This window comes from Mustela putorius, unplaced genomic scaffold (genome assembly GCF_011764305.1).
Source record: "Mustela putorius furo isolate JIRA1106 unplaced genomic scaffold, ASM1176430v1.1 tig00000129_pilon_pilon_pilon, whole genome shotgun sequence".
Lineage (NCBI taxonomy): Eukaryota > Metazoa > Chordata > Mammalia > Carnivora > Mustelidae > Mustela > Mustela putorius.
The window spans coordinates 36,806,614-36,831,262 of NW_025421290.1; the positions used below are offsets into that span (position 1 = coordinate 36,806,614).

The 24,649-nt window shown below is 57.3% G+C and overlaps 1 protein-coding gene and 1 long non-coding RNA gene across 5 annotated transcripts in view; one reads left to right on the forward strand and one right to left on the reverse strand.

The window, feature by feature from the left end:
• Window positions 1–2,926: 2,926 nt before the first annotated feature.
• On the reverse strand, window positions 2,927–22,488 carry VASH1 (vasohibin 1). Its single transcript, XM_004739194.3, has 7 exons — window positions 21,961–22,488; window positions 16,225–16,313; window positions 15,071–15,127; window positions 13,250–13,324; window positions 9,988–10,369; window positions 8,080–8,192; window positions 2,927–6,830 (listed from the first exon to the last, which is right to left on the reverse strand). The coding sequence occupies exons 1-7, from the start codon at window positions 22,261–22,263 to the stop codon at window positions 6,758–6,760; spliced, it is 1,092 nt and encodes a 363-aa protein (XP_004739251.1). The 5' UTR covers window positions 22,264–22,488; the 3' UTR covers window positions 2,927–6,757.
• A 1,101-nt stretch (window positions 22,489–23,589) lies between these two features.
• Window positions 23,590–24,649, forward strand: part of LOC101676137 — a 199,608-nt gene continuing 198,548 nt past the window's right edge. For 2 of the 4 annotated variants that reach the window (XR_001180120.2, XR_006604332.1), the window contains exon 1: window positions 23,630–24,079. This is a non-coding gene — a long non-coding RNA (uncharacterized LOC101676137). Of the gene's footprint in view, window positions 24,080–24,649 lie in introns of all 4 variants that reach the window. The other 2 variants (XR_006604330.1, XR_006604331.1) reach the window with 2 other exon arrangements.

Here is a 24,649-nt window from a genome sequence, read left to right on the forward strand (position 1 = left end):
ATTTCTGATCATCTTGTCTGCACGCTGGAGTCAGAGCTGGACTGTGCCCATCTGTTGCTGGAAAGGTTTCCCTCCTGGGCCTCATTCTGCTGGTACTTTCAGCTTCCTCCCGCCTCCCCCTGCAGCAGGTCTATGAAGCCCACATGCCCATGGGAAGCCCTGACACGAGGTGTGGCTTCCTGCCTTGCCTGAATCAGCCTCTGAGAATCTGAATTATTTAAAGTTACCTGGTGCTTCTGTGGAACCACCTGGGCTGGGATTCAGCCAAAAGAAAACAGCTAGGGATAAGGAACACCGCTTGTCATGTTGGCTTGGTCATTTGGTGATTGGGGGTAAGTTCATTCCTTCCTGGGTTTATATCTTGGTGAATTAAAGTAATAATCTTTTCCACTTGTGAGGAATTTTCAGATCTGAAATTGTGCCGATTGGGCTTTGGCAAGCAAGGGATGCTAAGACTTGAAGAGTATCATTGGTAGGCGTAGTTCTCGCCAGCCTGGCTGTGTGGTTTGCCTGTGGGCGAAGCATTATTTTGCAGCTCTGAGCTTTGAGGTATATCCTCAGAGCCCCTTTCCTGGCCTGGAGGCTTTCCTGAGTCATGGAACATTTGCACAGACTTTTATTAAGTTCAAACAGTGCTTCCACACCCACTGTCAGTTGACCACACCATGTGGCAGCAGTGCCGGCCTTCACGTATTACCTTTATTTACATCTGAGGAAACCCAATTCCCACAGAGGTAGATTGAAGATCTCCTTTGCTTTATTCCTTGACACCCCACACGCCTCAGAACACAGCCTCTCCCGGAGTAGGAGAGACAGGTTATCTTGTAAGGAAAGACCCATGTTGGGTGGGCCTGGGAGAAGGGAACTCACCAACTGGCCTGCTGCTGGTTTTTGTCTTTAAACTTTGTTTTCTCTTCCCAGTTCTTGCCCTGGGGTAACAACTAACCAGAGGGTGGTTTTTTGATTGGGTATGTAATGCACAGTGTGGCCTCTCTTCTCCCAGGAGTCAGAGGGGGCCCCTTCCTCTAGTTTCTACCTGAGGAGAGAGTGGACCTTCGGCCCAGCACTTCCAGCCTCATCCTGGTGCGCCTCCCCCTTCCTGAGCAAAAGCACGAAACCAAACTATTCTAGGCAGGGACCAGCCAGACGAGAGCCTGGTAGGGCCCAGCTTCCACCCCCGTTAGGAGAGTGTGAACCGAGTGTGTTTCCAAGGCGACTCTGCCCCATGCCTCCTCAGGTCCTCTGCTGCTGAGGCCATACACAGCTGTGGAGAGACTAGAGTCTCTTCACTTAAATTCTGGGAGGTACCATCTTTCCCATGACCAAGCCCTTTCTTATTGGGGGTTGGAGGTAGTGCATATCCCCAGAGAGCTGTCCCTCTGGCCAACCTGAGGTGACCCATCTCCACTACCTGTCAAGCCTCAGCAGCTGGTCCCATAGCCCCTTGGCAAACACTAAGAGTTAGCAGGCAGCTCAGGTCGGGGCCATTTGCTTGGGTCTTTGCTATGACCACCTCTTCTTGTCACCACTGACCACCACTCTGGAGGGCAGAGACTGACAGATGGGTGTGACAAGGATTTTGACCTCTCCCTGTTGAGGGCTCCAAGAAATGCCACCTGCATCTGAAAGTCCAACACAAATCAATCCTGTGCCTAAATGAGGCTGGGACATGCTGAGAGCCTGGAGGAAACAGGGCAGCAGGAAACGAGGTACCCCCCCACCCCAACACACACACACACACCATAAGTTGAGTCTGGATCCTCCCGGAAGTCCATGATGATATTTACCTGTGAATTCTAAGCAGTGTCCACAGTGAGCCTGCTGAACTCATGATGGACTCTGGTCCCAGCACGGACCCCCCTCATTTGTACACCAGCAATCCAGTGGTCCCACTGTGAATAAGCCCTATCACTGTAGTCTACCCACAGACCCCTGACTGGGTATTTTAGCTGGACTTGAATGTGTACAGTATAATGTTGCCTTTTGGTAAAGGTGTACAATCCACATCATTCACAGATTCTGGTTACCTTTTACCGAGGGGGTTTTTGGGGGTATCACTTAAATCAGACTTAAATGAGCCTGTAAGGAACAAAACTGCCTCTCTATAAAATACAGTCTGAGACATCCATGGATTTCAACAGACTGCTTCCCTTCCTGGCTGCCATGATTTACCACCATACCCCCGGAAGTGAGGGATTCTTGCTGGTTAGCACAGGACCTAATGGGAATCGGCCGGAAGGAGGAGGCAATACCCCACCTCTTCGGACAAGTTCAGGTGTTACTCTCAGCCGAAGGGACGGAGAGCAGAGGAAAGAAGGGTACATGTGAAAACTAAGGCTGTGGCTCTAAGAGCTATTTCTGTGCAAGTCCGGTTGCCATGGTTGGGCTAGTCTTAAACATGGGAAGGGGCCTGGAGCGGGAGCAGGGGTGATGGGTGGAACCAGATGTGTTCTCCAGACCGGTGGCTGTAGCCACCATGGATTCCATAATGAGACTGTGGGCAACCGTGCTGAGGAGGGATTTCAGATCCCTGTTGCTGTGCTTTCCTGAAATAACCTTTCCTCCTAGGGGAGTACTCCTTCTTCCTCCCCTGTCCCTGGGGGACTGCTGGGAACCAGGATGGGAGGAACAGATGCTGGCCCGCAGGGCTCAAGCTGGCTGTGTGAAGGGGAAGGGTTTGTTTACAGCCAGCAGGAAAGATCTCCCAGGTTGGGGTTAACAAGAGCAGAGTGGCTCAGGCAGGCTGAAGGGGATAGTCTGGGACCCCAGAAGTTTCACAATGACTACAGGAGCCTCAAGGTTTCCTGTTGGCTGGTTTGGGGCTCCCCTCACTTCTGGCCAGGTTCTTCCTGGAGCCACTGAGGCTGACTGGTGGGTGGGGTGGGCTCCAGCCTCAGCATCCAGGGGAAAGGAGACCAGGCTTCCATGTGGTTTCTGCCCGGCCCATGCAACCGGAGCCGGGGAGCTTTTATTCATTTCAGGAAAAAAGTGAGCACAGCGATGAGAGGGGTGTAAAAGTGAGAGAGGAGGGAGCAATACTGACACGGGAAGAGCAGGAGGGACAAAGTCTGGTCCCACAGCCCAACACAAAGCTTGAGGGAGGGGTGGCCCCCATCACCAGGCCGCTGGGCCACGCACACCAGAGAGAAAGGGGAACTTGGGACTCAGGAGCAGTAGGATGTGGCAAGGGGTCAACACTGATGGGCTTGCAGCTAGCACCACAGCAGACTGCCCGGCCTGGGGCGGGCCCCCTCCCACCCTTCAGCTGGTTCCTCAGCGGGAGCGAACGGAGTCTTCAGCACAGGGGTGCTGGGGCACAAAGAACACAGTATGCTGGCCTGCCTTGCACTTGCCTGCAGTTCAAGGCCAGAGGGATGGGCTGGGGATGTTGGTGCATCGAAGCCAGAAAGACACTCAGGCAGGAGACCTAGGTGCATGTGGACACATGGGCCTCTGGGCATGCTGCTGACCAAAACTGGACCCCATCTCAGAGCCAGAAGGTCGAGTTCGAGATGGAAGGAATAGGGCGTGTGCGGACAGAGGGGGCCAGAAAACAGACACAGCTGGCTTATGGCCCTTTCTGCTCCTCGGGATCCCCGCTCCAGGCTTTGTGACTCCCCGGCCAGGGGGCTGCTACCCTCCCCACGTGTCCACGCCCAGGAAGGGTGAGGTCTGGCATGATGGGTGAGGGGAACGTGACTGTGTTGAGGCCATGGGAGGGAGAGGACTGGCAGTTAGGTGGGCAGGAAGGCTCTCTACACACAGCTTCCCAGTGTTGGGTGCTGGCACTGAGCACGAGGAGGTGGGCTTTGGGGAGCACTCACTGCCACCCCTACCCTTCATCAAGCAGCTTTTTCTGACCTCACCTTGGGGCCTCCTCGGCCAGCAGCCCTGCAACTCCTGGGGGCAGAGGAGCCCACTGAGTGCTGGAAGGCAGACCTGAGTCAGGAGCCAGGCCCCTGTTCCTCACAGGAAGTAGGATGAGGTGAAACCAAGGATGGTGACTAAGGCCCCAAAGTCCCTTCCTCTGCCTCCCCAGAAACTCTGCAGTCAGGCCAGCCCCGGGGAGCGGAGCCTGTGTAAACACGCTCAGGAGGGGAGGAGGGCTTGCTACATAGGAGAAAATGTTAAAAATAAATTAAAAAGCACCGCTGTATCCTGTGGTGGCCTTCACAGGCCCGAGGTCTCAGCGAGGAGAGGGTGTGCTGGGGGCTCCCAGCTCAGGGTGATCAGCTCCCTCCTGCGGGCAGCAACAGGGGTGGGCCTCATTCCACTTCCTTCTCCCAGACTGCTGTGGGATGGAGCCTGTGGGCTGAGCAGGTTCCTCCTGTCTCCCTGACCCCAATCCCCTAGCACTCGTCTTCCCTCGAGCCCTGGGGTCTACAGGGGCGTCTGAGTCCCCTCCCCTGCTGATGAGTGGCCTGCACGAGGCACCCACACGTAGACCCGGGAAAGGCCTTGTTCGTCTTCAGCAGCACACCTCCCCAGGTGAGCCGTCGCTGCCTCAGGCCAATGTGGGGAACGTGAGGACCACCACCCCACGCCCTGAGAACCAGGATGGTGAGTCAGGGGTCACAATGGCCCTGGAATCGGCTTGGCTGGGGTACAGTCCGGGGGCAGGTTAGGTGCCTCCGCAGGGCCTGGTGAACCCTGAGGAACCCGAGGGACTGCCCAGCTGGCTTCCTGCTGGGCCTGGCTCCGGGCCCAAGCTGCTGGTGTGAAGAGCTGCCAGCCTCCGGTGCTTCCCTGACGGGTACTCGCATTAGCAAGAGCATCCTGTCTCCCTCCCTCCCTCTTTTCTCCGGTTCGCTCACCCCACCCGTCTCCCCGGTCTCCACTTCACCCCTGCTGGTGACCCTAGTGGGTCTCTGGTCTGCAAGGAGACTAAGGAAGACAGACATGGGCCAGCTGCCCTCTCTGCGAGCAGCTTCCATGGCAAGGACCCTGCCCTGGCCCAGCCTGCCCTGGGAAGCCTAGAACTTTCACGATTTCCACCTCAAAGCCTCTCCATGGACTTCTACCTACCCAGCACAAGCGTGCTCTACCTCAGATTACAAACTGGCATCCTCTTTCATGTTGGGTTTTTAAGTTTTCTGAACTGATTGCCAACATTTAAAAGTCAGGATATTTCACACAAAAATCCAGAGTTCTGGCTTCTGGGGGAAAAAAATTCAGACTATCTGGCGAGGCAGGGCCCCTCTCTGAGAACAGCGGAGCAGGAGTAGCCGCTTCAGTGGCCACAGTGCCCACCCAGCCCTGCAGCCCCCCTTTGAGCCCCCGCCTGGCCCTGAGGGCGTGTGAGCTTACCACTCTGGTTCTGATCCTCCCTTTTCCAGGGCCCAGGCCCTGGCTGAATCACAGCCTCTTGGTGAGAAGAAACCTTACCGGTCATCATACCCAGCTGCCTTTCCATCACCTGAATCCGCTCTACAGCTTCCCAACAAGTAGCTGTGCAGGCTTTGCTTGGACACTGCCAGCAGCTGAGAACTCACTATTCCCCAAGCACCCTGATTCTCAACGCTCCCCACATCCTCCTCTCACTTACACTCCCCTGTCCCCAGGCTCTGCTCCTCTGTGTGGCCAGCTGCACACTTGTCCTACCACCACCTTGTTGCTTCAGCCTCTAGAACCTTCTCCCAACCCTGCCAACTTCTTTCCACTTCTCACTCGCCCGCCAGGTATCTCACACTCGACAGGCAGGCTGTGCAGACTCCCAGCTGTTCAGATTCTTCCCTGACAAGCCGTGATCATCAATGGTACCCCCAAACCTAGATGGGCTGCTGCATGTGGGGAGATAGGCCTGAGGCACAGGCATCCTGATCGGGTCTTCTTTTCACAGCAAGGAGGCGAGTAGCAGTGCCTCCTCCCAACCCTTGGGGACTGCCAGGGGATAGCCCCAGGCCTGACTGTCCCACTCTATCCCCAGCCACAGTTCCTGGACCCACCAGGTTGGCTCAGTCCCTACAGTCACACTGAGCTCAGTGCAGTTCTGGGCCTTTGGCAAAGCCCAGCCCCTCTGCAGGGAGCCCCCTAGCTCCAGCAACAGGCAGAACTGGACTAAGCAAGTTTGGACCAGGTAGGGGCCAGGGAGCTCTCCCCACAGAGGTCTCTCCTGGGCTCTCCTACAGCCCGCACAGCACTGTCCATGGGCCACAAGGGCACGAGGGCTCTCCCGGGCCCTGGGCTCTGCTCTTGGGGCAGATGTGGCCTTGTGCCAAGGTCCTGATACTGGCTATACAGCCCCTTCCCAGGATGATTTCTACCCTGCTTCCCGTTCCCTGGGTCAAGATTCTGCCATAGCAGGCAGAACTGGAGGAACCCCTCCATCCCTCCTGCCGCAGGCTAAGTGGGGCTGGGAGATTTCCCACAGACTGGATGGATTCAAGTCCCAGATAGACACCGGCAGAGCCAGCAACCCCTCCTTGCCCAGCCTTGTGGGACTTAGATCTCCTAAGTACTGGCCTTCTGGCGATGGGCAGATCCATTAGTTTTTTAAGCTTTCCCCAAACACTTTAAACTTCCGTTATTGGGTTAAAAACTCCAAATAAAATACTAACTGCTTCTTGGCCCAAAGTTAGGGGTCTTGGCCCAGTGAGAGGGGCAGCAGCTTGGGTGGCTGAGCTGAGACAGGCTCTTCCTGCTGCCTCTTGCCCTGCCCCCCCCCATCACCAGCCCCTCCCTCCCCACGAACGAGGCTGGCTCTGGCAGATGGATGCTGGCCCCCGGAAGTGGCAAGGCTGGCGTACTGCCCCATGCCTCACACCCGAATCTGGTACCCATTGAGGTCTGGCATGGCTTTGGGCTCAGGAGGCTTCTTCTCACCCGATGGCCTGCAGGGAAACAAGAATGGAGAAGGGGTAGGGATGAGTGGCTTGGGGGGGGGAAGGGATGAGTGGCTTGGGGGGGGTAGGGATGAGTGGCTTGGGGGGGAAGGGATGAGTGGCTGGGGGGGGGTAGGGATGAGTGGCTTGGGGGGGGAAGGGATGAGTGGCTTGGGGGGGAAGGGATGAGTGGCTTGGGGGGGGGTAGGGATGAGTGGCTTGGGGGGGGAAGGGATGAGTGGCTTGGGGGGGGTAGGGATGAGTGGCTTGGGGGGGGAAGGGATGAGTGGGGGGGGGGGTAGGGATGAGTGGCTTGGGGGGGGGTAGGGATGAGTGGCTTGCGGGGGGTAGGGATGAGTGGCTTGGGGGGGGTAGGGATGAGTGGCTTGGGGGGGGTAGGGATGAGTGGCTTGGGGGGGAAGGGATGAGTGGCTTGGGGGGGGTAGGGATGAGTGGCTTGGGGGGGAAGGGATGAGTGGCTTGGGGAGGGGTAGGGATGAGTGGCTTGGGGGGGGTGGGGGGAGGAAGGGACAAAGAGTGGCTGCTTCTGGGAGCTCCCCCTCCATTCTTCAAGGTGCCCTAGAGGCAGCAGCGAAGTCCATGTGGGAGTGTGCTCCTGGAACCCATGCTGCGTGTGGTCCTGCTCTTTCCTAGAGGCCCCCATCTCCAGCAGCTAGCAGGAACAGCTCAACTGTGTAGCCCTCTGCACTGGGAACCGGTTCCCTACCAGAGCCTCCCGGGTGGAAGGGATTAACACTGCCCACGGGAGGCCTGCTTGTGCTCCTTAATCATCTCGGAGCTGTGGCTCCTGATAATATTAGAGCAAGAGCCAGACCTACCAGTAGGAGAGAAAGGAGAAGAGGCAGTCTAGTATTTTAATGGGATGTTTCTGCCATCTAGATGGAGGCAAACACCAGAGTTGCAGGGCAACAGTTAGGTTCAAAACCACCCACCAGCTGCCATCTGATGTTAACCTTTCCCTGGGAGAGCTTACTGTCTGGTGGGAGCCCACCCATCACCACCTCCGTCCCACCTAACCCTAACCCTAACCCATGGGGTAGCCAGTGGGCCAGGGCATGTGGTTTTCCCCGGGGAAATGGGACAGCAATCCACCAACCCACATCGTCTCCCTCTGGGGAGGAGAGACAAAAAAGGGAAGGGTGACAAAAGGGTGAGAGAGAGACAGGGATCTAGAAGATGGGAGGGACAAGCTGCCTTCAGGCTCCCCCAGGCACGACCCCATCACCCCATCCCTCACCGCCTTTCGCTGCGGCTGTTCCTGCGGTGGGGGCTGGACTGGCCCCTCTGCGGGGAGGAAACGTCCTTCTTCCGGTCCTTGGTGGGAGAGGGAGGGCCGGTCCCTTTGCCAATCTTGGTGTGGAGGAAGAAACAAAGACACACTAAGGGCTTCCCAGAGTCCCTCCTGCCCGAGGCTGCCCTGTTTCCCAGGGGTCATCCCAAACCTGTTTCCTAGGAACTAAAGCTGCCTGGGCAAGGGTTCCCCAGCCGGGCAGCTTGCACTTAGAGGGAAGATGCTGAGCTTCGTGATACTTTAAGAAGCCCTGGAGAAAAGGGCCATTTACCCATGCCACGTAGGTGCAACAGCTGGGGAAGAAGCCTTTGTGTTCTGGGCCAGGAACCTAACAGTCCAGGGGGGTGGGGGGCACTGGTAATCTCAAGCCACACAGAAGCTCAGACTGACAGTCATGAATGATTAAGGAAAATGAGAAAAGCAAATGAAACATCTTTCATATGACATGATCAGCTTGACCTGAATTTTCAAAACATGGGGTATATATATGATGGGGGTGCTGGAGAGGGGCAGGTAAGGTGGGGAGTCCTTAGCACCAAACAGATTGGGAATCACAGTGCCAAAGAATAGGAAAATCTTAGGGCACCTGGTGGCTCAGTGGGTTAAAGCCTCTGCCTTTGGTTCAAGTTATGATCCCAGGCTCCTGGGATCAAGCCCCACTTCAGGCTCCCTGCTGAGCAGGGAGCCTGCTTCCCCGCCCCCCTCTCTCTGCCTACCTCTCTACCTGTTTGTGATCTCTGTCAAATAAATAAAAATCTGAAAAAAAAAAAAAAAAGAATAGGAAACTCTTGGCTCCGATTCTAGGTCCAACCTGCTCCCTTGAAGGCCTGGTAGGACTCCAGCAACAGGAGTCGCTGGAGGAGGGGGAGGAACCCCCACCGCCCCACCTTAGTTGCACAGGGTCACTGCAGCTGGCTTCTACCCTGGACAAGGGTAGTGCCTGGGGCCTGGCAAAGCAGGGCAGCTGAGCTCTGACCCACCCTGCGGGGGGCACTGAGGGCACCTGTGACATGCCTGCATTCCCCATCTCGAGACTGAGTGCCTGTCCGATCTCATCGCCTTGAACAAGCGCTTGGGCTCCCTTGTACCTCAGTTTCCTGCCCTGGAAACAGAGCTTCTACCTGCCACTAGCTGCCTCCTGGGCTCCACAGTGACTGACCAGTGGGGAAGGGCTGAACACCCAGAAGGGGCCAGGCAGGCACCAGGGGAGGCACCCCAGTCCAGGGGGACCCAAAGAGAGGCTAAGATTCTGCCCACTGTAAGGCTGGGGGTGGGTGAGCTTCTCAGCATCTCAGCCCACCGGCTGGGGTACAACAGCCCCTCACTGTCCTGCTCACCGCAGGCGGGAAAGAGGCAGAAGGGACGGCCACCCTCATGGTCTTCCCATGGTATGACTTTCTTCCCGTTTCTGACTTCCCCCTAGTCCTTTATTGAAGCAGGATTTGGGAGGTCAAGGGTCAGGACATGCAGGACTGATGGTGGCTCCTTGCACCTGCCCCTACCTTTCCCTCCAGACAGCTCCTGATTTCCCAACCAACTGCTCCACCCAAGGGTCGCACCCCTGCCCTTCTCCCCAGGTTGCAGGCTCACCCTCCATCCACACCCAGCTCAGCAGCTGCTTCCTTCCAGAGCCTTCCCTGGCCTGCCCACCCGAGGGAACCTGGGGGCAAGGGTGGCCACGTAGACTCTTCACCCTCATCACGGCCCTTGAGACTCACTCCACCTCTGCTGGGGTGAGGGCCAAGGTGAGGGGGTTGGTGGCCTTCCCTGGTGATGTGGCACACGAGGAAGAGGCAGCCCTTCCACTTGAAGAGCTGGGGGGGCGGCGCTCCCCACCCCGGTGCCCGCACTGACCTTGAGCCGCATGTCGCGGGCGTGGCGCTCCAGCTCCTTGCGGAAGTCCTCGCGGCCCAGCCTCTCCACATCCAGCACCGAGTGCTTCCACTCGATCTGCTCCACGCTGTGCGGGTCGTGGGACACGCACTGGCCCAGCTTCACCTTCTTGAGCACGTGCCAGCAGCGGCCATAGGCGGCCTCGTAGTCCAGCACGAGCTCGCTGAGCGTGCGGAAGGCCGGCGGCTTGTACATCAGGTCCTCGCGCCGGCTCATGCCCAGTGCCCCATAGCGGCCACCGAAGTTCACCCCCAGCACGATGTGGCGGAAGTAGTTCCCTGAGAAGTAGGTCTTGAAGCTGATGGGGAAGCGCTCCAGGGTGGGCATGCTGTTGGTGAGGTAACTGGGCCCGCCAGCCCCGCTAAGGAAACAGCCAGCAGAGGCACAGGGGCCACCCCCGCAACCTGACCCCGACCCTGACCCCAACCCCGACCTCGGGACCCACAGCCCAGGGGGGCCCTCCACCCTGGCTCCCAAGGGCGACCCCTGCGACTGGTCCCAACGGCATCCTGTCCTCCTGCCCGGAGCCAGGCATGCAGTAGGTGCTCAATAAAGTAACCTGTAGGGTCAGGGCTCTCAGTCATTCAAGGCCGCTAGGATGTCAAGGGGGCTCCCGAACTATCAACAGCTCACAGTGAGCTCCCCGCTGCAAACTGCAGGGCTCCCCACAGCTCTGGTGGCTAAAGGAGGGAGGAGGAGGCCCCCGCCGCACCACTGTCTCCCTCCTGCTGTCAGCCACACGCATGTCCCCTCACCCACCCCCCACTCGCTCTCAGACACATTCTCTCACCTTCCCTCTCTCTCTCACACTTCCTCCCCCACGCAGACGGTTCTGTTCTCTCTCTCGCTGCTGCTCCCCAGTCCACACGTGCTTGCCCACTGCTCTCACACAGCCAAGCTCCCGGGGCCCAGGAGGCCGGCATGGCCTGGGCCAGCTGCCCGCTCTGGCCTCTCACCCCGCCCGCCGCACTCATTCAGTCTCTCCGTCCTTCCTTTCCCACTCAGGACCTTCTGCTCAGCTCTTCCCTTCGACCAGAGGCCCGCCTCCTGCCCACCTTAGCCTGCCCCTCTCCTGCCTTAGGCCCAGCGGTCACGGCTGACCTTGCCTTCTCATGCGAGTGGGCTCTTCTGTTTCTTTCCTCCATGACACGCTCACCGCGAACTGTAATGATTTGACTTCTTGGTCTGCTGGCTTATCTTTGTGTCCCCTGCCAGAACGCAAACTTCTGAGAACAGGGACCTTGCCTGCCCACGTTTCTTGATGCCTGTCTGGGGCTCAGCCCAGAGCCAAGGACCCAACAGTACTTTGTGAGCAAATGAGCCGAAGGAGATGAACGGGTAAGAGCTTGGAGCAGGTGCCCCGGAGAGGCCCTGTGCCAAGTGTCCTCCACGCACTGACTTGTTTGGTTTTCCTAATAACCTTGCAAGGCAGGCACGCCCAGTGCGCCCTTTGACAGAGAAGGGCCCTGAGGGGCTAGCTTGGGGTCACACAGTAAGAGGCAGAGCTAGGATTCAGGTCCAGATCCACCTGTTCCCACAGTCCGTGCTCTCAGTCAGTATGGAACTTACTGAGCCCGAATCCATGCGAGGGCCTGAGGGTGCAGAGATGAACAAGGCAGGCACCCAGGGCGCCCCAAGGACGAGGCACAGGAGCAAACTCAGTACAGCACCCGCCGTGTGTGCGGCAAGCTGGGGGGCTGTGGCTGTTCTGTGGTGGCCAGAGGGAGGGGCCCCAGACCAGATGAGAGCTGCTCTTGTCATCTTCCTGTCCAGGAGACCCCGGGTAAACTCTGAAAGGCCTCTGGGACTGTGGGATCCTGCCTGGGCCAGCTTTAGGTGAGCTCTGGAGGGAGGAAGCAGAGTCCCCCTCCCTTCCCTCCTACAGTGTGGGTGGGAGCCTCCTGAAGAAGACAATGTGGGGTCCCAAAGGGGGTGCTGGCAACGGCCCCAAGTGTGCAGGCTGGCCTCAGGCACATCCCCTCCAAGAATCCTTTGGACAGGGCCATGCTCTCAGGCTCTACTGAGCGGGCCTGCCTGTCAGCAAACCATCACCACAGTGGAGTGAGCTCTGGGGGCCTCTGAGGGAGGGGGCTAAGGAGGCGCCCCTGGGTTCTTGGTGTATAATTTAAGATAGGTGTGTCTATGAGGGGTTGGGGGGTGGTTCCCCCTGGATCACAGTCTTCCCTGGAGAAGCTGTGCTCCTGGCCTGACTATCACGTTCTCCTCCCCAGGGAGTGGAGTCCTTGTTCTGGTAGGCAGCTCGTCCTGGTCCTCTAAGCCAGGCACCCATACCGGGGGTAGGGGGGGAGACAGAATACTTAAGGTACTATGGGAAGCAGGAGACGGGACAGCTGGCTGGGCAGGGATGAATCAAGACTGGCAAGACTGAGTGATGGGCACGTGGGATTCATTACCATGTTCCGTTTGTACAGGCTTAACATTTTCTGTCATGAAGCAAAACCAAAGGCTGTATCTAAGGCACAGACGAATTCGAGCAGAGAACAGGCCATGAACACCTGTCTCCCTCCTGCTCCGACTCGGGGCTGGGCTGTCCTGCCTCACTCCCCTGGTGACCCAGCTATAGGCCTCAGTCTGCCCTCTGGATGGGGGTGACCCAGAAACTCTGCCTTTTTAAAGAGGCATTTTTGTTTCAAAGACCCCATCCATCATTTCCACGAATCAATGTGTCCTGGAAATGCCAGCATTTGGGCATTCAAACGGCTTCTCCCAGACTGTCTGGTTCTCAGAAATGGCACGACAGCCTTTGTAAGACTATATGCCCAGATTTGGGGTTCAGAGAACACAGTCATGGTGTCTACAAGATTCAAAAAAGACCTGCCTAAGGGTGTCCAGGTGGCTCAGTCAGTTAAGCATCTGTCTTTGGCTCAGATCAGGATCCCAGGAACGGATAGAGCCTGGCGCTGAGCCCCCTGCTCAGGAGGGAGCCTGCCTCTCTCTCTCCTCTCACCACTTATGCTCTCTCTCACTCTCTCTCTCAAATAAATAAAATCGGGGGGGGGAGATTGGCCTAATACGCCTGGAAAGTCAAGCAACTGAGGTGTTGGGGACTGAGTCCCCCAAGAGCTCCTTCACTTTGGGACCAAGTTCAAGGCGGCTGGGAGGGCCTCAGAGCTCATTCAGCCCTCCGCCTCCCAAGGAGGAAGCTGGAGCCCAGAGAGGTGAGCTCACCTGCTCCTAGTCTCTGAGGGCCAAGGAAGGATACATTCCCAGGATCACGGCTTCCAGGCATTTGATTGGCAGAGCCTCTTTGGTCATTTCCTTGGCCAGGTCCATCAGCCTGGGGGAAGGGAGTCAGAATGATGAGGAGGATGAGGACACAGCCTCCAGTCCCTTCCAGTGGGGGGAGGGTCAGCAGGAAGAAGCAGGGGTCTCGAAGTGCTACAGAACAGAGCGCCCCAGCTCAGGCCCAGCCCAACCTCCAACCCAATCTGTCCTGAGCCTGAGGGGTGGGAGAAGAGGCAGGCACTAAAGATAAAGGAGGAGGCCCCATCTCCCTTTCCTACCCTCCTTTCATTTCCTCCTCCAACCCAGACTTTCCCACTCCAAAGACTTCTGGGAGAGGGAAGCATGAATGGGGGAGGTGCGTTGGTAGGCAGGTCTTTGACACCCGCGGGGCTGGGGGCCTTCTATGAGGATGGTGTTTGCGGGAGCCAGTGGGAAAGCATGCCAAGGATGCTGGGACCTTGGCATTGCTCTTGTCCCTTTCGGAGCACAGTGACTCTTGACTCAACCATGGCTTCTCCAAAGAGCTTGTAATTGATTACAACTGTCCCCCGCAGCTGGCCAACTGCCCGGAGCCTAGACACAGGCTCTCAGGCAGTTAGTGACAACCCAGCCTGTTCCAGAACTTGCAATTCAGGCCACTTTGGGACAGACTATCCCTGAGGCCCAAGGGGAAGGAGGAGGTTCCTTCCTCATTAAGTGCTGCTCCCAGGCTGGCTTTGCCCAGGAGGGTGCTGGATTCCTCCATCGTCCTGAGGCTGGAGCGGGGCCCCCAGCACCCAGCAGCCACAGGACAGTAAGAGCCAAGCTCTTCGGTTAGAGAGGCTGGATTCTACCCAGGGCTTTGGAGAAGGGGTAATGAAGACATTTAGCAAACAGACCATTTTAAGTATTTTTCTTAAGAAAGCAAACATGGACAGATTATACATGGAAAAAGATGTAAAATTCACATTAATTTTTAAAACACGGGGTTTTAGGGGTGCCTGGGTGGCTCAGTTAAGTGGCTGCCTTCAGCTCAGGTCATTGGTCCTGGGATTGAGCCCCACAGCAGGCTCCTTGATCAGCAGAGAGCCTGCTTCTCCTTCTCCCTCTGCTTGCCAGTGTACCTACTTGAGCTCACTTGCTCTCTGTCTCTGTCTCTCTAATAAATAAATAAAACAGGGTTTTATACTTTGGGCTGAGCCACCAGACCCAGCAGTGGCATTCACTCTTCACCCCTGTGCCTTCGGGGCTTCTTTGGGGGTAAAACCAGCTAGGCACCTACAGGGACTGGCGGAACGGGAAGTGACAGATGCAGCGCTCTCTCCAGTGGGGTCCCTGTTTCTCAGACACTGGCCTTGTACTAAAGGACTAGAAGAGCATCTAATAAGGCCAACAGGGCAGCGGACAGGCCCCTGCAACAGGGCGTACGTGGACAGTTGCAGGGAAAGGAGAGAATGGGAGGCCTGGCTCTCTCCTGCTAAGCTCACCTCTTAATTTAAAAAAAAAAAAAAGAGAGAGAGAGAGAGAGAAAGATGAGGCTAGACATCTACCTGGGACACCCTCTGTCATCACCAAGGCAAGGTGGGGGGCTGCCCATCACTCTCCCAGCTCAGCAAGGATCTTGGGGTTTCCTTTCCATCAAGGGAGCCCTGGATATTCATCCTGGGCAAGATTTCCCCCTTTATGACCACCTCTGAGCCCCACGGTGGTATTTGCCCCCACTCGCTGGCTCCCCAGGGAAGTGTCCCTGTGCCTGTCTCTCCCCAGGCACTCCACCCTGGCTGGGGGCACTGTTAGCCTGGGTGCTCCCCAAACTTACCCTGTCAGAGGTCTGCTCTTCTTAATTTCAAAGAACTGTGTCCCCGTGTGATTGTACCTGCGGGTACCAGTTAAGGGTTTCCTAGCTGGGTCTGGAAGAGCTACATCCCTCTGTCCCCACCCCTACCCCAGACCGCAGGCCCGGCACTCCCGGGGTACAGACTGGTAAGAACCCCCACGAAGTGCTGTCACAAGGCACTCGACACTGGAATATTGGAAAGGGGAGGACGCCAGGCCAGCCGGGGCTGGGAGACGGAGCACACGGCTCTCTGCAGCTGGTCATTTTCCAACCAGCTGAGGAGCAATGTGCATGGACAGGAGGCTGGAGTGGGGGTCCCAGTGCAGCTCAACAGCCAGGAGCTGCTCCTGAGTCAACTGCCTTTCCCAGTTCGGGCTCCAGCGTCCCCACTGGGACAATGGAAGGGCTGGGCCTCATTGCCTGTAATGAGTCTGTCTTTCTTCCTGCTCAGGCCCCAGGCCTGGTCCTTCCATCCCTGTCACATCTGCCACTGGAAAGTCCTAGGGAGAGGACGCAGGACACACAGCTCTGGGCGGGCAAAGGGGGTGGAGAGGCCCAGAGCAGGGATACTGAGGAATCGGGCTTGCGCAGCCTGGGGTCAGGTTTTTCCATGCTAGGCAGCTGGACTCTTACAAGGGAAGAAAAAGGCAAAGAACTAGGAGAATGTTCCAAGCTGTAGAAGCTACTTCCTGGAGCATAACACCCTTTTTCTCCTCCACTGGCCTCCGCCTACCTTTTTTAAACCTGCTGTTAAACAGCCCCAAGGGAGCTTCCCCTCTCTCCTCCTGCTGGTCTGGATGGCCAGCAGAGGAGGAGGTCTGTGCTGGGGGAATCTAGGCCTGACGATCTCAACATCTCAACGGCAGGTCCCTCAAGAGACATTTACGTGTCACCCGGAGGATGGGGAAGTGGGTGGTGGAGAGGCCGGAGCGGGTCCGGCCCTCTTCCGATAAAACCCTCACACAGCCCGGCTGTGCTGAGCACTGGACAGTGCCTGTGAACGGCACTCGGGTGTGGACTGTGGAACTGGCCACTCTGCTGATGCTTCTCCAGCCCTGTCTGAGGACGGCCTGCCTTGGCCTCTGGACCAGCAAGCCAGCCAGAGCGTGGCTGTGACCCTGAACCCGGGAGGATACTGCAGCTCCCTGATGTAGCGCTGCACGGCTTCCAGGCGCTCAGGGACAGGCGTAGAGGGCGGGAACGTAGGCACACTCGGTATGGGAATCTAGGAGCAGAGAAAGGGCTCAGGTCAGAAGAGGGAGGCTCACCCTGGGGCTTCCAGCCCACCTGCCTGCCACCCAGGACTCGCCCCCAGGGAAGCCGCTACCTGGAGACAGATTCCCCCTTCCCTCCTGTCCTGACCCTTTGTCCTTGGCAACTCCTTCCAGAGATTGTGGTCAAACCACCGCCAACCCCCACCACCTCCTGGCCAAGGCCATTTCTCTCCCTCCTGGCACTTGACAGCATTCCTGATTTGGAGCCTCTGCTGATGTTTAGATTTTATGCTTCTTCCATAATTTTAGGAAAACACAGTTTGGCTCCCCAGCTGTTTTGAATCTTCAATATTCATTAACTTCCAGGCTTAACAAGAATGTCAATATTGGGGTTGAGTTCATTTGCATTCGGGGTTTGCTCTGGTTCAAGTGTGGGATCAAAGTGGATCTCCCTGGTGTCCCTTCCTGTCCCCCTGCCCTCCAGGGCCCTGCCTGGGCTGAGGAGCGCTCCAGCGCCCAGTATCACGGGCCTTCCAGCTGCAGTCTGAAATGCTGAGGTGGTCGCTGCTGGAGGAACAGGTTTGGGGACAGGTCTTGCCGGGGACCTACTTGCCATGGCCTAGGTGCTTTGGAGGGGTTTCGTGGATGCCCAGGAGCCCCTTTCTCAGGCCAGGGGGCCTGAATTCTTGCAGTTTGGCTGCGACAAGTCAGTGAGGCAGAGGTGGCCAAGAGGAGTGCCAGCTAGGGTTGTCTGGGGTTATGAAACACACTTGTTTAGGTAGAAGAACCGGACTTCCCGGACAAGGCCTACCTGTCTGGGCTCCCCTTTGGCCACCAGGACATCTTCTTGCTGGGAGGTGGCCTCAGGCTCCTCACGGAGAGGTCTCCCTGCCGCCATGCCTCCACCCCCACTTCCTTCCAGGGCATACAAAGACCACCCGGCAGGCTGGGGCTGCCGAGAGTCTCAGGCTGCATGGACAGGGGTATGGGTGAGCCAAAGGGCAAAGCAGGAACCCTGTCTGGGAACTTGGCCTAGGGCTGGGGAGGGAGAGGTTCTCCCCGTCATGAGATGCTGAGCCCACAGGGCACAGCCTTCTAAATTACAGGGCTACGATGTCTGGGGCTCTAATGTGGAGGGAGGGGTCATGCCAGTGATCATTGAACACCCTCATGTGGGTGCCCCTGCTGACAGGGGGACAAAGGACCATCTCGGACAGACCCCTACTCACGCCAAAGGGTGAAGAGGCAGGAGGGAAGACCCCACTGGCAGAGTCCAGAGGAACAGCTCTGCATGAACTTCCTGTCTCTTCCTTGCTGGTCCCCTCCTTCCTGTCTGGGCAGTCCCGAGCAGCTGACACCTCTCTCTGGAGGAAGCTACTTCCCCTTTCATATCACACGGCTGCCCAAACTGACGTGGCCACTTACAGTCACCAGGGGGATAGGAGTCCCAAGATTGGGCATGGCGGGGGTGGGGGGGCATTCTCCCACTTCCTGCCTGACCACTGTGAGCCTGATGAGCTCCAGAACTCTGAGGGCCTGGCCTAGCCTTCCCTGATCAGGATATGGGGGGAGGGGAAGAGGGAGAGGAACTGGAGAATTCCTTCGCAGTGTACCATGAACAGCAGGGTGCCTGACCTCCTCAGGTGGAAGGTCTCTGAGAGGCAAGTGGGTCATCCCCTTCTCTAGTGAGGCCATCCAGGGGCTTCCAGGGGTTTTGGACAGAGACTGAAAAAATGCCCTCGCTTGAGCCACTCCAAACAAGGAGGGAGCTCCAGTCGGTGAGAGGGTCCCTCACCGATGCTTACCAGAGCCAGCCTTGGGTCAGGGCATCGGCTGCCCTGACAGAGAACCTAGGGATTGGTTACTCTGGGAGACGGAAATGACTCCAGGAGAGGCAGAGAAAGATGTGGGATTCACAAGCGGGGCCTCAAAGGCCCCCACCACTGAGGCTTGGCCGGAAGGAGCCGTGTGGCCAGCTGCATGACTCACATTATGTGTTAACTAGTATAGACAGGGCCGACGCCGTTCTGAATGTTCCCATACACACTCATTTGCTCAAACACACACACACACACACACACACACACACACACACACACAGATTCTGTACACCCAAATGGCCTGGCCTGATTTAGGACTGGAACCTGATTTTGCACCCTGAGCCTCACCTGTAAAGCAGGAGCCAGGAAGTGTCAAGGGGTAGTTAAGTGAGGTATGTGGCAGTGAGTGGTGTCTGCTACCCAGATCCTTCCAGGACAACTCCTCCTCCACTACCAAGGCCAAAGGTAACCCTTGATCCACGATCCCCTGAAGTCCTGAACTCTACCAAGACAGTCTCCCTGGTGGAGCTCATTTCAACCAGCACAACAGGGAAGCTTCCGGGAGGCAGAACAGCCCACAGATGAAGGTGTAGACCAGACCAGCATGATCCAAATCCCAGCTCTGCCATTTCCCATCTGGCATCAAGTTCCTGAACATCTCTCTGTGCCTCAGAGGCCTCATCTGTGAAATGGGCACTGTAACAGAACCAACCTCACAGCCTAAAGGAGATGCTGCACATTGAGGCCTTAGAACAGGGACTGGCATATGGCCAAGGTTCGATTCCTGTCCAGCATCACTACCATGTGGGCCAAAGTGACTGGTCAGCATGTGCTGATGCTGGCCGTGTTACCTCTTTGGAGGAGATGTCCAGACTCCCATTCTGTAGGAGCTCTGTGGCCAGAGCCATGGTCAGAAGACCTTCAGCAGCTGGCACTGGGAGGAGGGACCACTGAGCATTTAAAGATGGTGGCAGCTTGGAACATCAAGGAGAGATTCTTAGGTAAGGACACACGGTGTGCCCGCACCTGACATCCTTTTAGAAGTGGGCTGTCCTTCAATGAACTGTATCATCCTCTAAAGGCTGTTCTCCCAAAGCAAAGTGGGGGTGGTGGCTGCTGCACCCTGGGCAGTGCTCCATTTGCGAGGTGCACATACTCCATGCTCACCTTTTCACACGCTCCACTTCAACAATTCCTCCTGAAATCCCTCGGACACCGCTGTGGCAACTGTCCCCATTTTACAGCTGAGGACACTGAGGCACAAGGAGGCTGCGTGCCTTCCTCACACAAAAACAGTTATGAGAGAATCAGGATTTGCATGTGCTGGATTTTTCTGCCCAGCGCTTTGTATCACACTGCTACACTGGGGGGCTCCCAGGCTGAGCCAAGGGGCAGGGGCCAGACTGGGAGCACAAAGCGGGAAGGCAGGCGGGCAGGATGTGGTGGGGACTGTGGCCTGTCAGGGGAGGGGAACGAGTCCTCAGGGCCAGCTGCCAGCTGCTATGTGGGATCGCAGATTCTCTGTTCCCGGATCGTCTCATTTTCTGAAAAGGTGCCCAAAATCTGGATCTTTATATGAAATCTCCCAATTCTACATTTTGGCTCCAGCGATCTTTTAAAACAGTGCGCCATCCCAACAAAATAGCTCTTGGGCCCGCCATGATGTGAGAGAGTGCCTCTATGCGACCTCCAGGGGCACGGCCACTCAGGGAGGGGCCAGCCCAGGGGTTGGTCGTCTCTGCTGCTGGCACCAACCCCCAGTGCCTCCCAGACTCTAGGGCTCCTTTCTATTCTGGGCTAAGGTCCAAGTGGAACCTCGTAGGGATGTGCAGCTTCTCTGTCTGTGACCTTTGTCCCGTGGCGTAAGGAGGGCAAGACTGAAATTTTTCCAGGCTGCTCACAAAACCCCATCCACTTCACTGGACGGTCAGTCACAACACCCCCTCCACACCTGGCCAGGAGCTTCATTCCTTCATGGGTGTCCTTCCTAGACATGAAGGCTGAAGATGGCAAGATGACATTACAGACTAGTCGCTAACGAATTTGCAGATTTTTTTTAGTCTTCGGGAGTGGTAACAGTTTTGCAGGGAACCATTCACACTCTCCCACAGCCCGATTTAGACATAAGCAAGGTGGTTGGGGAGCTGTCTGCCAACCCCCCGCTTGCTGCTGTGGGAGAAGCGTTGGGCTCTGGCCCTCCTGGAGCTGACCCCGTGGGAAATCGAGCCTCCCCTCCTGACGGAAGATGTGCAGAGAGGTAACAAACATCCGCTAACAACCACCGGCTTCAGACTACTGTCTGTTAAATGCTTTGACACATAGTCTCTCACTGAATTTTCCCCACAGTCCACTCCATCGCACAGGTGAGAAAACAAGCTCACACAGGTTGAGGGTCTGCTTGAGTTCACCTGGGGAGATGGGCGATCAAAACGAACATTCATATCTTTTGACGCAATGCTTCCTTTCCAGGAATTTATGCCAAGGAAATAATCAGAGACGGAACCCCAAATGTATGTTTTAGAATGTTCACCACGTGTTCATCTTAAGAATCAAATATTAGAAACAATATCCAATCACAGGGGATTAGCCTCATAAGTTCCAAGTTTCTACATAGGACGATAATGTAGCCATACATAATCAATCCACATTTTATCTCCCCTGGAAATATGAGGGTGTTGCTTAACCTTCAACCTCTGAATTCCCTTTTCCCAGAAGACAGTTTCTGATGGCTCTACCAATAACTTGGTAAAAATGAAACAAAACAGGCTGTCTTCATGTCTAGTCTACGTGAAGGGCCGCTGTCTCTAGCTCCCTACTCACCTGAGGAGGCACGACTAAACACTGGGCTTGACCTTTGCCCCGAGTGCTTTTCTTGGGCATTTCTGCATTGGGGAGAGTGTTTCCTTAGTCTCAACTGTAATGCCAAAAAACCCCAAAACTGTGCATGTGAAAACCAAAAGCACTCTTTTACCCAGCAAATACATGCCTGTGCCTGTCCTGTGCCAGATGCACAGAAGGTCCTGGAAAGACAATGATGAATGAAACACAGCCTCAGCCGTCCTGGGGAACACAACTGAAGGACAGCTATCCGGGGCCAGCTCTACATGGAAAGATGATTTAACTTTACTCTTCTCCACAGGCCCTTTTCGGACTGCCCTCGCCTCCAGCAGAACAGAGGACATGGAACCAGAAGACCTGTGTCTCGAGTCCTGGCTCCATGGTTACTTACTAGCTGTGGGACCCTGAGTTCCTGCCTGAGTTCCCATCTGTAAAAATGGGACCTCAAAGCCCACTCGTTCCGCAAGGCTGTCAGAGAACTCAGAGGGATGAGGCACGAAAATATTTTCTCAATATCTGAAGTCCTGTATCCTCCTTAGTCCTTCATTATCTCTCTGCCCACAGTTCACTGGCTTAACAAATAAGATGTAAGCCACACTGGTGCACTTGTTAATCTGCTGCCCGGCTCACAGAACATGGGTATTTGAAAAGAGATGTCTGGCTCAGTCAGAAGAGCATGCGACTTTTGATCTCGAGGTCATGAGTTCAAGCCCCACTGGGGTGTAGAGATGACTTAAATAAATAAACTTAAAAAAAAAAATAAAAAGAGATGGAAGAGCTCCTGCTGGAAACAGGGTATGCAGACCTCACAGAACCTCAGTGGCAGCTGAAAGAAAATTCTTCCGGACAGGTACAACCTATCTGTGTTTTCAAAGTCTTACCATGCCAGCGGTCCCCTACCCCACAAAGGAAAGCGTGGTTTTGTTTTCCCAGCCCCAACCTGACTAAATCCTGGATACTAACCCCCCTCCCCCAAGCCACACACATACCCATCCCTCACCTTGGGCAGGTCTGTGGCCCCACGGATCCGTTGGGCCACCTTCTCTCCATCGGGGTGGATCTTGGCCACGTGCTTCCACATCCTTTCCCAGGTGGCCTCGTCCACAGGCAGCCCACCCCGGTTGACAAAGAAGGGGATGCCTCCATCTCGCAGGTCCTCTTCGCCTTCCTCTTCTGGCTCATCATCTCTCTGGGCTGAGGCCCCTTCGCTGGTCTCCGGACGTCTGACCCCAGAGGGGGTGACAGAGGCAGTGGGGGCAGCGCCGCTGCTGCCACCCCCCGCCACTTTCTTCCCTCCGGGCATCCCCAAATCCTTGATGGGGGTGGGAGTATGTATCAGGAGGCAGGAAAAAAATAGGTGGCTTACTGGGGGCCTCCCACACACCAGCTGCAGAGATAACACATGGCCAAACAGAGCGTAAGGCGCCTTTAAGAAACCAGGGCGTGGCTCCTGTACAATAAAATACTACTCGATAAGGAAAAAAAAAAAAAAATCAGTGCCTCAACGTGAAGTAGGGGATAGAGAGGTGGTTGTCTGGGGTCAGCCTTAGAGGCTCTGTTCTTTTTGTGAAACGGAATAAAGAGAACACACCCCAAGTTGGCAGCCTTCTCAAAGCTCCCCCATTTGACAGCGAGAACAATGACGGCGGCAGTCTGGGCTTGCAGAAAGAAAAGTCGGAGGGAAACTGAGGCCAAACAGCTCCGACCTGCGGCCACAGAGGGTCAAGGCACCGGTGCTCAGGCCGACCGGGCTCCCCAAGTCCCAGTTTTGGGGAGAACAGATTTCTCTGCAAAATATCGCACGCTCAAGGCAGCGTGCGCTCCGGGGAGTACCGAGGCGACTCCTGGCCGCATCAGCGCGGAGCCGGGACCCCCGAACCGGAGGGTGGCGAGGAGGCGCGCTTTCTTCGATGCGACGAGCCGGGGAGCCAAGACTCGCAGCTCGCGGGGCGCGGGGAGGGGGCGCGCGCCGACGCGCTCATTCCACGCCCGCGGCCAACTCCCCGCACAAAGTGGGCTTTGTCTCGGGCTCCCGTCCCCTCACCCCCGGGAAACAGCAGCGCAGCTCCCAGAGGGGGAAGGGCGCGGCGGGGAGCGCCAAGGCCTCGCCGGTCCCCAACCGGGCGCGCCTCAGCGGGCGGACAGCGGGCACTCGGCGCCGCTCAGCGCCAGCCGAGCCATCGCGGGGCGCGGGTCCCGTTTCCGGGCCCGGGGTTCAGCGGGGCCGACTCGGGCGGCGCGCAGAGGCCAGGCTGAGGTCACCGAGCGGCGGGCTCCGGCCGCGCGGTCGCAGCCTCGGAGTGGCTGCGGCATGGGCGGTGGCGCGGCCGGCCTGGGCGAAGGATGCTCCGCGACGGTCCGCTCGCGCTCCCGCTGTCCCGGCTGGGATGGGGCGGGGTGGCGGCGGGGGGGATGGACCGCCGGACTGGGAGGGCTCGAGGCTCGCGCAGCCACAGCTCGCGGATGGAGCTGGAGGCGAGTGACAAAGCCTCGGCGAGCGACAAAGCCTCGGCGAGCGCGGGCTGCGCTAGTCCCCGGAGAGCAGCCCGCCGGGCGCGGGGTCCACGCGCAGGTCGCGGCTCGGCTGCTCCGCAGGCTTGGGCCGCCGCCGCCCCCGCCGCCCCCGCCGCCCCAGGGCCCTGCTGCCTCCGGCCGCGCGCGTCCCCTGCTCGCCCGCCGCCCACCGGGCTAGACTCCCGTCCGCGCCGCGCATGCGCTCGGTCCCCCACTTAAAGGGCCAGCGCTTTACCGCCGGGCCCTCCGCCGCCCGCCCCCTGCCCCGCGTCCCAAGTTATCTCCAGGAGGCAGGAGGTCGTCTGCTCCGCTCCCACCTCTTTCTCGGGGCGCAGCGAAGCCGGCGCGGAGCCGCGGAGGAAGTTCACAGCGTGCGGCGCAGAGCGCTAACTGCACGGAGGTTCCGGGCTCGGGAGGCCCGCGGTCGGGAATTTCCTAAAGGAAGCACCTCGCAGGGGCCCTCGGGGGGTCGGCGCGAGAGCTCTGGCTTGGAGGACCGGGTTCTAGACAGGAGTCAGAGTCCGATTTCCCGCGGGACATCCTCCAGATCGCTTCCCTCAGTGGGCCTCGGTTTCCCGAGCTATCAGCCGAGCTCGTCGCACCCGGTGAGCGCAGTCCTCCTGGCGTGCGAGCTCCCTAAAGGAGGACATCTGGGGGTTAGGGTCCGACCTCTGGAAGAGAAAGGGTTAAAAGCCAACCAGTTCCACCCAGAGTGGAGACCAGTGGGAGGTGGATGCGCGGAGTTTGCCCCTAGTTGGCTTCCCTGGACCCTGGCGGTGGGCATCCCCGCACCGCGGGCAGAGGGGCTGCTGCGCCCCAGGGTTTGGGGACCACGCGACCCGTGGGAGTGTGAGGTGACGGTCCTGCAAGGTCCAGCCGGCTCAGAAGAAGGGGGAAATACGGCTTGCATGACTGCAGAGACTCAAGGCAACCTTTACTTCCCTTCCACAGAGCAGTAATGGGGAATAGGTGCCAACAGGAAGCCGAGGGAAAGAACTTTCCAAAGGAGACTGATAGCCTTGGGTGGTTTAAGACGTGTGGTCTCCTTTCTCCCCCCAGGAGTTAGTATGAATGCGGCGGCAGGGAGGTGGGGTGGTCGAGCAGATTTCTGGGCTCTGGCCTGCCTACCTGCAGGTGCTGATTGCTTAGGTCAGTAATTGCTGCATTTCTCACCA

What these genes read in the sequence shown, in the direction of transcription:
- VASH1 (XM_004739194.3), bottom strand. Translation starts at nt 22,263, where the DNA reads ATGCCCGGAGGGAAGAAAGTGGCGGGGGGTGGCAGCAGCGGCGCTGCC. An exon ending in CGCTACATCAGGGAGCTGCA is followed by an intron (nt 15,128 to 16,224) that starts GTATCCTCCCGG and finishes TGGTACCCGCAG; the next exon opens with GTACAATCACACGGGGACAC. An exon ending in AACAGCCGCAGCGAAAGGCG is followed by an intron (nt 6,831 to 8,079) that starts GTGAGGGATGGG and finishes GTTTCCCTGCAG; the next exon opens with GCCATCGGGTGAGAAGAAGC.